The 16,964-nt window shown below is 41.6% G+C and overlaps 1 protein-coding gene across 2 annotated transcripts in view; it reads left to right on the forward strand.

Moving 5' to 3' along the window:
- THBS2 (thrombospondin 2) overlaps nt 1-16,964 on the forward strand; it is a 534,332-nt gene that overhangs the window by 450,534 nt on the left and 66,834 nt on the right. For both annotated transcript variants that reach the window (XM_044067817.1, XM_044067825.1), the window contains exon 18: nt 11,077-11,304. In XM_044067817.1, the coding sequence (XP_043923752.1) occupies nt 11,077-11,304 (228 nt within the window). The remainder of the gene's footprint in view (nt 1-11,076; nt 11,305-16,964) is intronic.

Genomic DNA, 16,964 nt, shown 5'->3' on the forward strand with positions numbered 1-16,964 from the left:
TTCCTGGAGCATGTGATTTCTTTAGGTGTAGCATATCTAGCAGCTCTCAGTCACACATGGCTGTGTAGGTCAAGCAGAGATAGCCTCCAAGTAGGCGATAAGAGACAGAGTATAGTTGGAGTTTTTTGAGTCTGTCCATATAGGGCATGTGTCTAAGGCCTAAGATTCTCTTAGTGAGGTATTTTTGTGGTCTTTCCAGTTGTTGTAGGTGTCTAGTGAGGTGCATACCAAATGAGGCATTGTATTCTATAATACGTCTAATGAGAGATGAGTAGAGAGGGATTATGACCTCTTTCTTCTTGGATGAGAAACCGTTTGTAATGAGATGTGCCACATAGAATGATTTTCTGACTGCAGTGGCAATGTGGTTATCAAAGGAGAGGTCGCTGTCAACCTGTGTCCCCAGGTCTCTTATCACACCTTCAGTGTTTAGTAGACTACCGCCTATGTGGTAGTTCACGGGCACCGAATTTTTCCCAAAGGGAATAACAATGCACTTTTTGGCATTGAGCTTATGGCCACGGTTCTGGCACCAGTCACTGGTGTCAGTGAGGCCTTTTTGTAGAATGTCTACATCAGTTGGAGAATCAATATTGGCTCCCAGTTTGTAATCATCTGTGAACTTGGTCAGCCAGAGTCCCTTTGTGTTGGCTTGAACTTCAGAGAAGTAGATGCCAAACAGGAGAGGAGCTAGGACTGATCCCTGTGGGACACCACTTGTAACTGGTCGGTAGTCAGATTTGGGGTCCGCTACTTTCACAGTGTGGGTTCTATCAGTGAGCCAATTAGCAACCCATCTTATGACATAGGGGTTTATGCCTAGTTTAGTGAGTCTATATATGATTTCTAAGTGAGGGATGGTGTCGAAGGTCTTGGCAAGCTCTAGGTAGTCTGTGTGAACTACCTTGCCCTCATCCACAGCTCTGGTGACAGACTAAAAGAAGTCTATCAGGTTGAGCAGGCATGATCTACCTTTCACAAACCCAAACTGGGTGGGGTCCAGACTTTGAATATTCCCTGTGTCCTTATTTATAAGGTCTATAATGATGTGCTCCATAGCCTTACATATCAGACTCATCAGGCTAATGGGGCAGTAGTTCCCAGGGTCTGTAGTCACTCCCTCTCTGTGAAATGAGATGACTATAGCAGTGCACCAATTGGTAGGAGCAAAGCCTGAAATGAGGCTGTGATTGAACAGGGTACTCAGGTGTGGTGCCAGTTCACTTTGAAATTCATGTAGCATACAGCCAGGGATATTATCAGGTCCCATGGAAACTGTATTCTTGGCTTTGGGCAGTGCGTTTTTACCTGTGCATTTGTGAGAATAGGGACTTGGCATTCCTCAGGTATTGTTATAGCCGCTTTAGGTGGTTAAAGGGGGGCAAAGTTTGCACTGAACCTGTCGGCCAAAATGTTGGCAATATCAGTTGTTTCTGTATATATATATATATTGCCATTGTGATGTAACTCAGAGTATTGCCATGTAGATTCTTGACATAACTATAGAATGCCTTGTTGTTGTCTTTAGAATCTGCAGCAATTTTGTTTTCATAGTTAGCTTTAGAGGATTTGATGATGGATCTCAGTTTTTTGCTGAGGCTGTCAAGGGAGTTTTTCCAGTCTTGGGACTTTACCCTTTTCTGCAACAGTTTTTTTCCTTCTGTTATAGAGTTTGTTTATGGTGGGGGACCACCAGATTAGCTTGCTTTTTTTGGAGGAGAGCGTCTTGATTCTGTTTGGTATGGCCCTTTCCATACACTTGTGTATGTGCTCATACAGTGCATTTGTATATGATTCAGTCATGCACCTATTTTCCATTTGCATGGGTGTCATGAAGTTAGCCACCTCTATTTTTAGAAGTCCAAAATTGGCTTTGGAGAAGTTTTTTACAGTGGTTTCCTTTGGGGGGGTGAGAGTGGGATATGGATATCCATGGTGATTAGATCGTGGTCAGATCTGACCAGGGAGGAGTTGATTACTGGTGTAGAGCAATGGTCGGCCATGTTTGCAATGACCAGGTCAAGGATTTTCTACCCCTGGTGGGGGTAAAAATGAGTTGGTCCAGAGCACTGGAAATAATGAATTCCAGAATATATTGAGCAAGTGTGTTGGTACATGAGTCATTAGTTAATGGAGGGGTAGTTAAAGTCTCCCAGTATAAGGGTATTGGGTTGTACCCTAATATTTTCCAGTGTGTTTAGGAATGTGGAGTGGGAGTCTTGGGACATGGGGGGATCTATAACAGGCTACAACCTGGATTGCAATTTTAACCAGTGTTAGTTCTACCTAAAGTATCTCTGATGTGTTATGTTGGGTTACTAGTCTGGAGGTGTGCATATCCTTGAACCAGGTCTCAGTCACTGCACAGATGTCGATGTACTCCATTTTAAGGAGTGCTTCGAGTGAGTGCATTTTGAAATTTAGACTTCTAGCGATGAGTAGCATTACCCTCAAATTTTGTTTGCTTGTAGCTGTTATGGTGGCAATTTTGTCTTCAGGACATTGTCTAGGCACTATAGGGGTGGCAAGATCCTTGACCAGTATCCAGAATCCGTGGGGTGACAGGTGCAGGCCATCTCTGGCAAAGCATCTAGGTCTGTCGATCTTGTCATCCCAGGCAGAAAGATACTGGATCCCCTTAGAATGACACCAGAAACTTAGCCAATTGTTGAAGTCCATCATTTTCTACTTGTGCTGTGGTATCATTTTGGGTGATGGTAGTATGCTACTCAGAGCTAGAGTCATACCTGTCTGGGCTACGAGATCTGAGAGCTCCTCTATGTCTCTTTTCATGTTGTCCAGGGAGGTACGTCATTCACACCAACATGGACAATGACATAGTCATATTTGTATATGTTGTGGAGTGACATAAGTGTGTGCATTATGTGGCAGATCCTGGCACCCGACAGGCAGCTGACCATAACTTTCTCCTTATTCATCCTAGTGAGTGGGACATCAGTGTGCCTTACTATTGAGTCACCTATGACTAGTGTTTTGGGTAAGTTGTTTTGCCTTATGGGCTTTGGTTGAGTGGCACACTGTTTATGTGAGCTATGTGTATCATGGTTTGTGCTGGGATGTGGTGTTTGTTTGCATTTCTGCCTTAAAGGTCTCTGTTGTTTGGGCAGATTTTTATTGACAGCCTCTGCAATAGTAGGTGTGTGTTTTGCGTTACTATATGAGGTTTGTGGTCTTGTATGTTCTGGAGGGATATGTGTTGAATGTGGTGTGGTGCAGGTGTTAACCTTCTCCTCTTGACTGGCTAATCCTGTCTTGGCTGGAGAGTGCTTGGCTTCCAATTTGGCTATATATGTGATCTCTCACATGTCATAGTGTTGGGAGGTAAGAGGAGAGGGTTGTCTGTGTACATGAGGTAGTTGCTACATTGCCTCAGGATGCCCAAGTTCACCAGGTTGACAGGAGAAAGCACAGAGAACTGACCTTTAGGCATGCCTGGATATGAGTTCAATATATTAAATACTGAAGTCTTTTACAGGAAAAATGTCACTCAAAGTGCCTGAGTCTGTACAGTGCACTGCCAAAAACTTGAGGAGAAATTAATACGTAGACCCTGAAAATCTAAAGAGGAAGTATTTAGGCAGATATTCTAAAGTAAGGAAGAAATCAAGCAGTACTTACTGAAAATAAAGAATTAGCTTGTCAAGAGGGATGCACTACTCCTTTGCTTCTTCTCTCATGTTAGCATCAATCCCAAGAAAAAAAGCAGACCACGACCTGCTTGGTGATCTGCAGTCTTGTTCCAGATGATGCAAGTGTCCGCAGACTTGTAGCCTTTTTCTGGTAGATGCCTCAAATAGCAACAGATACTTTAAGCACAGACATTCACTTTCCAACCAGAAAGAGTCAGGAATAAATGCACTCTGCTCCTACTCTCACCAGAATCAGAATATAAGCACAGATTCTAAGCTGTCACCAGTAAGGCAGTCATTAAGCTTTCTGGTGATCAGCAGTCTCTGGAAAATAATGTAACTGCACTCCTTCTCTCACCAGGTAAAACAGAAGCACTAATCCCAAGATGACTATTGAGAGACAGAATGTGGGCTTTCCAATAACTGGTGGTCTTGCAATAGATGATTAAAGGTAAGATGAAAAAAAAATGGTTTATATCCTAAACACTGCAGTGTGAACTAGAGGAGTTAGATGTGAAAGTAAGTAACTTAAGTTTTACCTGTCTAAAAAGTTAAGTTTTAGTGGAGAGTCACTATTTTAAAACAGCAAGATAGATTGAAAGGGGGTGGTCAATTTTTTATTCTGGTACTATGGAATACAGTAGGATGGCCAATAAATTTAAATAGTTGAAGGGGAGTGATTTCACAAAATGATAATTTTGTACTTACTCACACCAACCAGCAAAAGCAGAGAGGAAATGAGATATATTTTCAAATTAACATAAGGGGCAGGCAACTAGAAAGACAGTGATGTTTAAGAACACAACAGTAACTGGGTAGGAGGATAGGAAACATTTTTGTCTGACTCACAAGAGACAGAGCTGTGGTGTCTTTAAAGTTTTAATATGCAATTAAAAGCAGAATACAAGTAAAACAGTGTAAGGAAAACAAATCACAGTATACAAAATGGAAAAAGTCAATAAAGTTATACAGAATACAACAAATAAAAAGCAAAGTAACCTTTTCCTCACAGCAAACTGTAGAAGAGTCTGGGTGAGCCTTTCCAGTAAAGCTCTGAAATGATTTATTTTACCCCTTAAATAGAAGGTTTAGTCACTATGTGCACCCACTCAGTTCACAGATGATTAACTTTAACTGACCTCTTCTAACATATGTGAGACTCCTTAATTGACCTGTTCTAATTTCTGTCTGACTCACAAGAGACAGAGCTGTTGTGTCTTTTCAAGTTTTAATATGCAGTTAAAAGCAGAATACAAGTAAACCACAGTGTAAGGAAAACAAATCACAGTATACAAAATAGAAAAAGGCAATAACGTAATACAGAATACAACAAATAAAAAGCAAACTAACCTTTCCCTCACAGCCAACTCTAGCAGAGTCTGGTGAGCCTTTCTAGTAAAGCTCTGAAATGTTTGATTTTACCCCTTAAATAGAAGGTTTAGTCCCTAGCTCCACCCCTTCAGTTCACAGATAAGTAACCTTAACTGACCTCTTCTAACTTATGTGTGACTCCTTAATTGACCTGTTCTAATTTCTGTCCGACTCACAAGAGACAGAGCTGTGGTGTCTTTTCAAGTTTTAATATGCAGTTAAAAGCAGAATACAAGTAAAACACAGTGTAAAGAAAACAGATAACAGTATACAACATAGTAAAAGGCAATAACATAATACAGAATACAGCAAATTAAAAGCAAACTAACCTTTCCCTCACAGCAAACTGTAGCAGAGTCTGGGTGAGCCTTTCCAGTAAACCTCTGAAATGTTTTATTTTACCCCTTAAATAGAAGGTTTAGTTCCTAGCTCCACCCGCTCAGTTCACAGATGATTAACCTTAACTGACCTCTTCTAACTTATGTGTGACTCCTTAATTGACCTGTTCTAATTTCTGTCTGACTCACAAAAGACAGAGCTGTGGTGTCTTTTTAAGTTGTAAAATGCAGTTAAAAGCAGAATACAAGTAAAACACAGTGTAAAGAAAACAAATCACAGTATGCAAAATAGAAAAATGCAATAAAGTAATACAGAATACAACAAATAAAAAGCAAACCAACCTTTCCCTCACAGCAAACTGTAGCAGAGTCTAGTGAGCCTTTCCATAATTATTATTTCTGCACTAGGAAGAAAATAAAGATGATAGGTCTTATCTTTACAGATGATGCACTATCAAACTCCACCACCATGGAGATCAGACTGCCAGTTTTTGAAGAGGAGTATGAATCTGACAATGATGCTGGTGACCAGCTGCCAACTGGCACAGTAAAAGAACATGATGTCTGTGTTAGATGCAAGAAATGTGGCATCCAGTTCCTCAACCTAGTCAGTGGAAATGGTGTTGGTTCCTGTACAACCCACTCAAAATATACAGATTATCAGTTAAGGGCAAGCTGTCACTAATAGATCTAGGTAGCAAAGTATGTCTTGCTCTGCACGCAGCCCTCATCCTCCAGCCCATGCTGTACACAGCATGTGGGAAGACACGGAAGGCTGGTGTACTGGTGGCCAGAGACACCACAGGTATTGACTACCCCCACTCTGAATGAGCTACCTTAATGTCTGCAACGCAAAAAATGCACAGGACCATTATAGAGGCACAGTCCAGCAACCCCACAGTCTTGCAGAGATAACCCATGTTGTATAGGGAATGTGTGCTCTGAGGTAGTACATGCTCTGTATGTGTGACATCCTGGAGATGTCTCATGCCCTGCTAGCACAACTAAGGACCTCTATTGGTTATAGAATGTGAGGCACACATTACATAGCACACCATGCCTGGCAGAGTGCCACTGTTTTCACTCCAACATCTAGTGTGGGGGTGCATACTTGCAAATGAGGATAGATATGAGGGTATGGTGCTTGTGCCTGTGGCACATCTGGTACAGACCATCATTCACATTCACACAGCACATCTGCCTTTAGGCAAGGGTCTGTTACTGCTTGTAACACTCTGAGGTGAGCATCAGCCATGGAGGGGGCATGCATTGGATGGCCAGATTTCTACTGTGGGTACTCTGGACCTGTCTGTAAGACCTAGTTTTAGTGCTGCAACATATGCAGAGGCTGTATTCCTGCAGACACAAACAGCGCGCGTGTGCGCACACACACACACACACACACACACACACACACACACATATACAACGATAGTGTTTTTGTGTAATTTAAAAAGAGTATATGTTGATAGTTATTTATTTTGTTCTGTTTGGAAGTATTATTATTGAAATCTTCAACCTTGGTTCTCTCTGAAAATTAGAACTACCCAGCAGGGCTAGCCAAGTCAACAAAATGTAAATCATCATCATCTTCTTTTAGCTGTTCCCGTTAGGGGTCGCCACAGCAGATCACCTGTTTCTATTTCTTCCTGTCCTCTGCATCTTGCTCTGTCACACCAACCACCTGTATGTCCTCTCTCACCACATCCATAAACCTTATCTTAGGCCTTCCTCTTTTCCTGTTACCTGGTAGCTTCATCCTTAGCATCTTTTTCCCAATATACTCAGCATCCCTCCTCAGCACATGTCCAAACCAACGTAATTGTGCCTCTCTGGCTTTGTCTCCAAACATTCCAACCTGGGCTGACCGTCTAATATACTTATTCCTAATCCTGTCCACCCTCGTCACACCCAGTGCAAATCTTAACATCTTTAATTCTGCCACATCCTGCTCAAACTCCTGCCTTTTTGTCAATGCCACTGTCTCCAACCCATATAACATAGCTGGTCTCACTACCCTCTTGTAGACCTTCCCTTTCACTCTTACAATTACTCGTCTGTCGCAAATCACTCTTGACACTCTTCTCCACCCACTCCATCCTGCCTATACTCTCTTCTTCACCTCTCTTCCACACTCACCATTACTCTGAACTATTGACCCCAAGTATTTAAACTCATCCACCTTCGCCACCTCTACTCCTTGCATCCTCACCATTCCTCTGTCCTCCCTCTCATTCACACACATATATTCTGTCTTAGTCCTGCTGACCTTCATTCCTCTTCTCTCTAGAGCATATCTCCATCTCTCCAGGGTCTCCTCCACCTGTTCCCTAATCTCACTACAGATCACAATGTCATCTGCAAACATCATAGTCCACGGGGACTCCTGTCTGATCTCATCTGTCAACCTGTCCATCACCATTGCAAATAATAAAAGGCTCAGAGCTGATCCTTGATGTAACCCCACCTCCACCTTAAACACATCCGTCACTCCCACCACAGACCTCACCACTGTCACACTACCCTCGTACATATCCTGTACCACTCTTGCATACTTTTCGGACGCTCCTGACTTCCTCATACAATACCACAACTCCTCTCTAGGCACCCTGTCATATGCTTTCTCTAAGTCTACAAAAATACAATGCAACTCCTTCCGACATTCTCTGTACTTCTCCATCAACACTCTCAGAGCAACGATAGCATCTGTAGTGCTCTTTCCTGGCATGAAACCATACTGCTGATCACTAATCATCACATCCCTTCTTAACCTTGCTTCCACTACTCTTTCCCATAACTTCATGCTGTGACTAATCAATTTTATCCCTCTGTAGTTACTACAGCTCTGCACATCACCCTTATTCTTAAAAATCGGTAACAAAACACTTTTTCTCCATTCCTCAGGCATCATCTCACTTTCTAAGATTTCATTAAACAATATGGTTAAAAACTCCACTGCCATTTCACCTAAACACCTCCACGCTTCCACAGGTATGTCATCTGGGCCAACAGCCTTTCCATTCTTCATTCTTTTCATAGCTATCCTTATTTCCTCCTTGCTAATCCATTGTACTTCATGATTTACTATCCCTACATCATCCAACCTTCTCTCCCTCTCATTCTCTTCATTCATCAACCCCTCAAAGTACTCTTTCCATCTTCTCAACACACTCTCCTTGCTTGTATGTTTCCCTCATTATCCTTTATCACCTTTACCTGCTGCACATCTTTCCTAGCTCGGTCCCTCTGTCTAGCCAATCGGTACAGGTCCTTTTCTCCCTCCTTAGTGTCCAACCTTTCATACAACTCTTCATATGCCTTATCCTTAGCCTTCACCACTTCTTTCTTTGCCATGCACCTCATCTCCTTATACTCCTGTCTACTTTCTTCATCTCTCTGACAATCCACTTCTTCTTTGCCAACCTCTTTCTCTGTATACTCTCCTGTACTTCCTCATTCCACCACCATGTCTCCTTGTCATCCTTCCTCTGTCCAGATGTGACACCAAGCACCTTTCTAGCCATCTCCCTTACTAGCTCTGCTGTAGTTACCCAGCTATTTGGTAACTCTTCATTGCCACCCAGTGCCTGCCTTAACTCATCTCTGAACTCCAGCTCGCAATTACCCTTTTTCAATTTCCACCACTTGATCCTTGGTGCTACCCTCACACTCTCCTCCTCTTCTTGATAACCAACGTCATCCTACAAACAACTATACTATGCTGCCTAACGACACTTTCTCCAGTCACCACTTTACAGTCTCCAATCTCCTTCAAACTGGCCCTCCTACATAAGATATAATCCACCTGTGTGCATCTTCCTCCACTCTTGTATATCACCCTATTCTCCTCCCTCTTGTTAAAATACGTATTCACCACAGCCATGTCCATCCTTATCGCAAACTCCACTACCATCTGACCTTCTGCATTCCTTTGTTTAACACCATACCTACCCATCACTTCCTCATCCCCACTGTTCCCTTCACCAACATGTCCATTGAAATCTGCTCCAATCACTACTCTCTCACCCTTGGGTACAGTCATCACCACTTCATCCAATTCACTCCAAAATTTTTCTTTCTCATCCATTGCACACCCAACTTGTGGAGCATATGCACTAACAACATTCATCATTACACCATCAATTTCCAGCTTCATAAACATCACTCTATCCGACACTCTTTTCACCTCCAAAACACTCTCAGCATACTGTTCCTTCAGAATAACTCCTACGCCATTTCTCCTCCCATCCACACCATGATAAAACAATTTGAACCCACCTCCAATACACCTAGCCTTACTCACCTTCCATCTGGTCTCTTGCACACACAATATACCAACCTTCCTTCTGTCCATCATATCAGTTAGCTCTCTCCCTATACCAGTCATACTGCCAACATTCAAAGTTCCGACCCTCACTACCACAGTCCTAGCCTTTCTTCTCTCCTCCTGCCTTCGGCCATGTCTTTCGCCACTTCTCCTCCTTTGGCCAACAGTAGCCCAATTTCGGCCAGCACCCTGTAGGCTAACAGTACTGGTGGCGGTTGTTGTTAACCCGGGCCTTGACTGATCCAGCATAAACATTTTTCTTGGTGACTGCATGGAATGTTTTGGCGAAGTTTTATGCCGGATGCCCTTCCTGATGCAACCCGCCCCATTTATCCGGGCTTGGGACTGGCACAAAGAAATGCACTGGCTTGTGCATCCCCAATGGCTGGGTTAGTCAACAAAATGTAAATAAACAAGTAAATAAATCCCCTTTGATGCAGACACATGATCCTCCTTCCATCCCTGCAACATTAAGAAGTTAGTAAGACAAGTTAACTAGTGACTTGTCTTACTGCCTCAGTATACTTATTTTAATTGCTGTTCTCCATACTGCACCTAATCACATGGTCATTTCTACTTTTTGTTTCATTGGACTGGATTGTGTGTTTCATACCTTTTTCCTTCATTTATATAGTAGATCATTTCACACCCATAACAAAACTATATTGCTTCATTTTTTCAAATGCTTATTTTCAATATGGTTAATCTGTCTTTGGTTTACAATGTCATTAGCTTATGAGTTTGTGATATCTGACAGTAGTAAGACACTAGCACTAGTGCCTTTGTTAATAGTATTATGTAATATATTAGGATATCTCTGATACAACATTTTAAGCTTTTGCTTTCCTTGAAGTCTTTAATCATTTAGGTGCATCTTCTTCTACTAATCTTAGCCTTGCATTGCTAACTTTGCTGCAAAACTTTAAAACAGTATCATTATTGCTCTGAGTTTGGATAAAACCATCACAGGTTGAGCCATAAACTGTACTTGCCAGATACAAAAAGTAAATGTCTCATTATCAAAAAAAAAAAAAAAGAAAGAAAGAAGTCACATGATTGAATATTTCAGCATAACAAATACCGGGTTTTACTTGTTTGCTTTACAGAGGAACCTCTTAAATAAACAAATCATGCATCCCACATGCATGTCTCAAACTCAAATTATCATTGTCACAGATGCAATCTTTGACACTGCAGCAGTGGACAGTCAGTATGGAGGTAATTAATCTCACAAGCATTCACATCTCTCTAATGAACAAAACATCCTACCTAGTCCAAAGGAGAAAAAATGAATCATACGGTTCCTCTTCATAATAATGTTTTACATACAACTGAATAAGAACTATCTTGTCTATTACAGCACCTGAAAACAAACTGTTTCTTCTTCCAGGTGATGGACGTGGAGATGCTTGCAAAGATGACTTTGACAATGACAACATCCCTGATATATTTGATAACTGCCCTGAGAATAATGCTATCAGTGTGACTGACTTCAGGAAATTACAGATGGTCCACCTGGATCCTACAGGAACAACTCAGATTGATCCCAACTGGGTGATCCGTCATCAGGGAAAAGAACTGGTTCAGACTGCTAATTCTGATCCTGGATTAGCTGTTGGTATGTAACAGAAATGTAATTATATTTTCCGTAAATGAAAACGACTAGTTAACTGCTTTACTTAAATGCAAAAATGGTTGTCTGATTCACTTTATTTTTGGTATAATATTTCTCATCTGATTTGTTTTGAATTTCACTTGATGTGTATATAGTCTGAATAGGTTAAGACAATGACAATCCCTCTTACTCCCCCCATTCCTCCTTCTGTCACCTTCCCATCCTGCCAACCCCAAACCTCACCTCTCCTCTGTTCTGACCACCAGTCACCCCTTTGGGCTTTGTAGGGAAGGTTTATAAATGATGCTGACTGGTAAATTGCTTTATAAGCCTTTGTATGTAGGAATTAGTTCAGCTGTGAATGCTGATGATTTCTGGTTTCTACTTGGTATATGACAATGCTGAGATGTTGCCTATGAAAAATGTCCAGCATTCATTAAAAAATAAATAAATAAATAAATAAATAAATAAAATCCACTTCTTTATTGCAGGCAAACAGTCCACAGCCAAGACATTTCTGCAAAACTCCTAAACAAATTACACTAAAGCACCTCAGTAGGCAAGTCATGGGATCAGTCCAGACTTCTGAACTGATCCTTTGGATTTCTTATTGCACTGCTTCAGTAGCAAGTGTTTTGGAATACGGACTATTTGCCTGCAGTAAGAAATAGAACTTGTTATGAGTGCTGCACACTTTTTCTATGGTGTTGTTTGGGTTTTCTGAACACACCTGGGATTTCTGCACACTGTGATTTTTGGTAAGGATTACACTCACTTGAAGATAACCAGCCAAATTGACTATGGATCGTAGCGTTGATTCTTGATCCACAAAACGGGCCTGCATGGTGTTTAGCAGCATGATTTAATGCTTTTATGTTTTAATGCCTTCACTTACATGATCCTTTTATAAAGTATTAGGTATGATGGTATGACATCATTATGTTTTAATGCTTTCACTTGCATGATTTTTATACAAATGTTAGGTATGATGGTATGACATCATTCTTACTCTTCTGCATTTAGCTTGTCACTGTTTATAACCGGAAGGCATGAGATTTGATTATTCTTCACAAATGAACTGTATTCATATACAGCTGCAAGTTGGTAATCAGTGAATAGCATTTCAGAAAAGACCCCCTTATAAAGTGGAATTCTTCTTCTTTCGGCTTTTTCCCGGTTAGGGGTCACCACAGCGGATCAACTGTCCACTCATGATTGGCAGTATAGTTTTACGGTGTCGAGTTGCCAGCCTGGCACCCAACCTTCCACAGAAGGCACACACACATGCACACACACACTCACACTCACACCTAGGGCCAATTTAGAGTGTCCAATCCACCTACAGCATGTCTTTGGGATGTGGGAGGAAACCGGAACACCCGGAGGAAACCCACGCGACTACAGGGAGGACATGCAGACTCCACACAGAAGGTACCCCAGCCGAGAGTTGAACCGGTGAACCTCTTGCTGTGAGGTGGCAACGCTAACCGGTGCACCACTGCGACCACCCATAAAGTGGAATATGTGTCGCTATATATTTCCTGTTGTTTGCCTTTAATTGTTGATGTTTTTTTTCCCTTATGGCACAGCTGTGTTTCCTTATAAAATTCTAGATATTCATTGAGTTAGTTTGGCTTGCTTGTATTGTTTTTACTGAAAATCCAATAAAGACCGTAGCATAAATAAATAATTAAATAAATAAAGACTAAGACAACCTACTCAATGAGTACTCAGATTTAATATGGTACTAAATTCAAGGCTCCCCATTTCTTGAATGACTAAACAAAAATTATGCAGTCAACAAAACAATAGATCCATGTTGTACTCTTTTTGTCCAGTTTGATGTTTGGGTTGTACAATCCAACCGGATCCAACCTCAGTATGTTTTGAAAAGGCATCTATCCTTTTAGGAGCTGACTAGATAGAAAACCTCATCCATTTGCTAAGTTAGACTTTCCATGTACTCGATTTTTGAGTGGCTAAGAAAATATGAACCACTTGAGTGGAAAGCCTGGTAACTCTTGTCACTGTTAAAATTAGCAGAGCCATATGGTTAACTTCAGTATTTCTAGGTCTGGGTAAGGCTGCCCACATGTGTGAGTAGGAAGGTCTGGGAAGTTGTCCAGTGTCCATGGAAAATACAGTAGATGAGGCTAGAAGAAGAGGAACCACATTTGCCATGGTCAGAAAGGAGCAATGAGGATTACTTTGGCCTTGCACCTTCTTGCTTTTTGAACAAACATTGTTATCAGAGAAAAGGGGGAAAGGCATATAAGAGGCCCAGGGGCCAGTTGTGGTCTAGAACATCTCTCGGTGACTGTCCCTGTGGAGGGATTAGGGAGAAGTAACTCCTGCCCTTGTAGTTTAGGTGCAAAGCAAAACGTTTGCAGCATAGTTGACCCCAGTGCTGAAGGTTTGATATGCCACTGCTTGACTAAGTGACAACTCATAAGGCAGGAGGATGGATATGATCAATTTTTCTGCCAACACACTGGAAGTCCCTGGAATATGTATTGCTATGAGGAAATGTTGTGAGGACATAGCCCATTGCCACACTCTCATGGCCTCCTGGTATAAAGGATATGAACAGGTTCTGCCCTGCTTGTTGATGTACCAGACTACTGGTATGTTGCCTGTCTGGATGGAGATCTCACTCCTGGGGAGACATTCTCAGAAAGCCTGCAACACAAGGAGTACTGCCATCATTGTCAGGAGATGGATGTGAAGAGTGGCTTCCATGTTTGACCCATGAATCTTGAAATGTCTTCCTTTTGAAATGCCCCACCCACACCCTAGGAGGGAAGCATCCATGGTTACTATGGATATCGGGGTGTGTGTATGAAGAAAAAAATCCAACTTTCTAGGAGATCTGTGAAGGTCAACCACCATATTATATGAGACTTGCATATGGGTATTAGATGAATCTTAGTATGAACAGGATGGAAGAACTGTATCTGGCTATGGGGAACTAACATTATTGGCAAAACCATCAGCCCTAGCAATGTAAGAATAAGTCTTGCAGGAAGCAAGGTGTTGTGAAGAACCTGTAGACAATCTGATGCACAGATACAATTTTGGACTTTGGGAGAGTAGCTATCTGGTTGCTTGTGTTCAAGTGGCATCCAATGAACTCAATTTGTTGCCTGGGTGCATACCTCACAACTGTCTAGATTTTTATAGAATGTCCAGATTTTGCATCATATTTTGGCCTGTTACTCATAAAATTTTGTTTTTCTGTCAAATCATTGCCAAATCTCTGAGGACTGAAGTCAGAAAATAATGACGCATATTTGAGATTCAGACTTTAACACCCTTCAGAAAATTCATGCTAATGCAACACCTGTTATTCTATCAACTTTCTAACTTTGTAAGAGCAATATTTAAAAATTGTCCCTATTTTTGGGCCATTGTCCCCCCATTATTTATGGCTTTGTCCAGATTTCTTGCTCTAAGAGGTTGAGAGCTATGCGTGGGTGTCAGTTTGCTTCTGGTATGGTCGACTGTAATCCCCAAATGTTGAAGGAGCTGGAGCAAGGAATCCCATTGCTGTAGTAGGAGATCCCTGGTTGGGTTGGTGAGGCCCCAGTTGTCTAGATATGTGAAAACCTCAAACCCTAGCAGACTGAGATACAATGTGACTACTGCCATGTATTTGCTGAACACCCAGTTGGGTGTAGACCAAAGGACAGTCGCCTGAATTGGAAGTGATTGGCTCCCAGCCAGAAATCGAGAAATCTTCTTATTTGCCTCAATATCTTGATATGATAGTAGGAATCCTGGAGATCTACAGAGCACTTCCAATTGTCCTTCCTCAAAAGAGGTAGAATGGACTGCACCATGACCATGTGTTACTTCGCCAGTTTTACAAACCGATTGAGATGACTGAGCTTCAAGATTGGCTCTGGAAGGACCTTTTGGATGACTTTTTTCCAACAGCTTTAAAACTTTTGCTGTTGCAGATTCCATCTGATTGAATGTTACTGTGGGAATCCTTCTTTTTGATGGCTATCCTCAGCACCCAGTATCTGACATGATGACCTGCCAGGCTTGACGGTGCAGGGATAAACACCCCCTGACATTGAAAGTGTTCCTCCCTCTGCCTCATGAGGACCAAAACCTCTACAGAGCTTTCATGCCAGCAAAGAGAGGAAGGATGAGCCCTAAAAAGACAATGCTAGGAATACTGCAGAGCTGATCATTTGCACATCTACTGTTATGGTAAGTTTGCTTAAACAATTATAATATGTTTATCATATTGATCACCATTGCATTAGCCTTAGCTATATCAGTAGATACTGTCATACTACATTTGGAGGAGGGGTCGAAGGAAAATTGTCCAGAAGCCCCTGTTGAATGGTCCTAGCAAAGTCTAATCTAGACCTGCAGAAGGAATCAGACTTATAGTGCTTTGTAAATGTATGTACAGAGGACCAAGATGCAGCTTCTAGGATACTGCTAAAATCCTACCCTTTCCAAAAAGCCATAGAGGAAGCCAAGGCCTTGGTAGAGGTGGGCTTTGATCCTGCCTGGAATACTTTTGTATTGGTGAGTACAGCAAAAGGTAATGCACTTAGACAACCGATAGGGAATAGAATGTTTTGGCACAGGTTGTCTCTTCTTCTTAGAAATGAACAATTGATCTGAAGGTCTAAAAGATTTATTTCTGTCAAGATAGTACTTGAGTCTATAAATATTGCATAGGTCAGACTATCAGACCTGTACATAAATGTATTTAGGAATATACTAGAAATATTAAAAATACATTAATCCTGTTGCAGTCCAATTTATAGAGCCACATAATGGGAATAGTGAATTATTATAGCAATAACCCATGCCTGGGTGTGGGTAATGCTGGATTTACCCACGGTTGGTGTAGTTTGGTCATGAGGGCATGAGGATGAAACTGTGATGAAACTGTGCTTTTTCAAGTCAGTAGTACACACCTTGCACCAATCACACACAGCACAAAATAGACACATAGACCCATATATGTTAAGGAACTTAAATGTAACCTTCCTAAACTCCAAATACCTGCTAGGCAAAGCATACATAACAAATGCCTTCAACAGTCTCAAATGCACTCTTTCAAAACAACACCCACATTAACATATACAGCCATATCTCATGGAGCCTGTACACCTAAGCTCATAAGGCAAGCTATCACACAATCCAGCATTCTGGCCATTGGACACTGCATTGTGAGACACACTAAAAGTCATCGTCACTTTCTTATCAGGGGCCATGATCTGCCATATTACACATGCACTCAGGTCACTGGACCATGAGTACCAGTATGACTCAATCAAAGTCATTGTGGGAGAAAATGACATACCTCTCTAGACTACATGATGACAGACATTATGGAGCTTTTGGAATATGCCTCCCAGGTTAATATGAGTGTTGCATTGCATAGCATTCTACATTCTCCAAGGATGATGCCACATAAACAGAAGATGAATGACTTTAATAATTGGCTTAGTTTCAGGTGTCATTCTAAAGGGGTGCAATATTTGTCAACATTGAAGGAGATGATCTACAGATTACGCTGCTTTGTCAGGGATGGTTTGCTCCTCCCCCTCTAGGCTTTAAAAGTTTAGCTAAAACATTGTCTTTCCCTATATTTCAGTATGTGTGCCCCTGAACCCCTTTCTTTCAATGCAGTC

Source organism: Protopterus annectens, chromosome 1.part0 (assembly GCF_019279795.1).
Source record: "Protopterus annectens isolate FY-2018-M chromosome 1.part0, PAN1.0, whole genome shotgun sequence".
In the NCBI taxonomy this organism is placed as follows: domain Eukaryota; kingdom Metazoa; phylum Chordata; order Ceratodontiformes; family Protopteridae; genus Protopterus; species Protopterus annectens.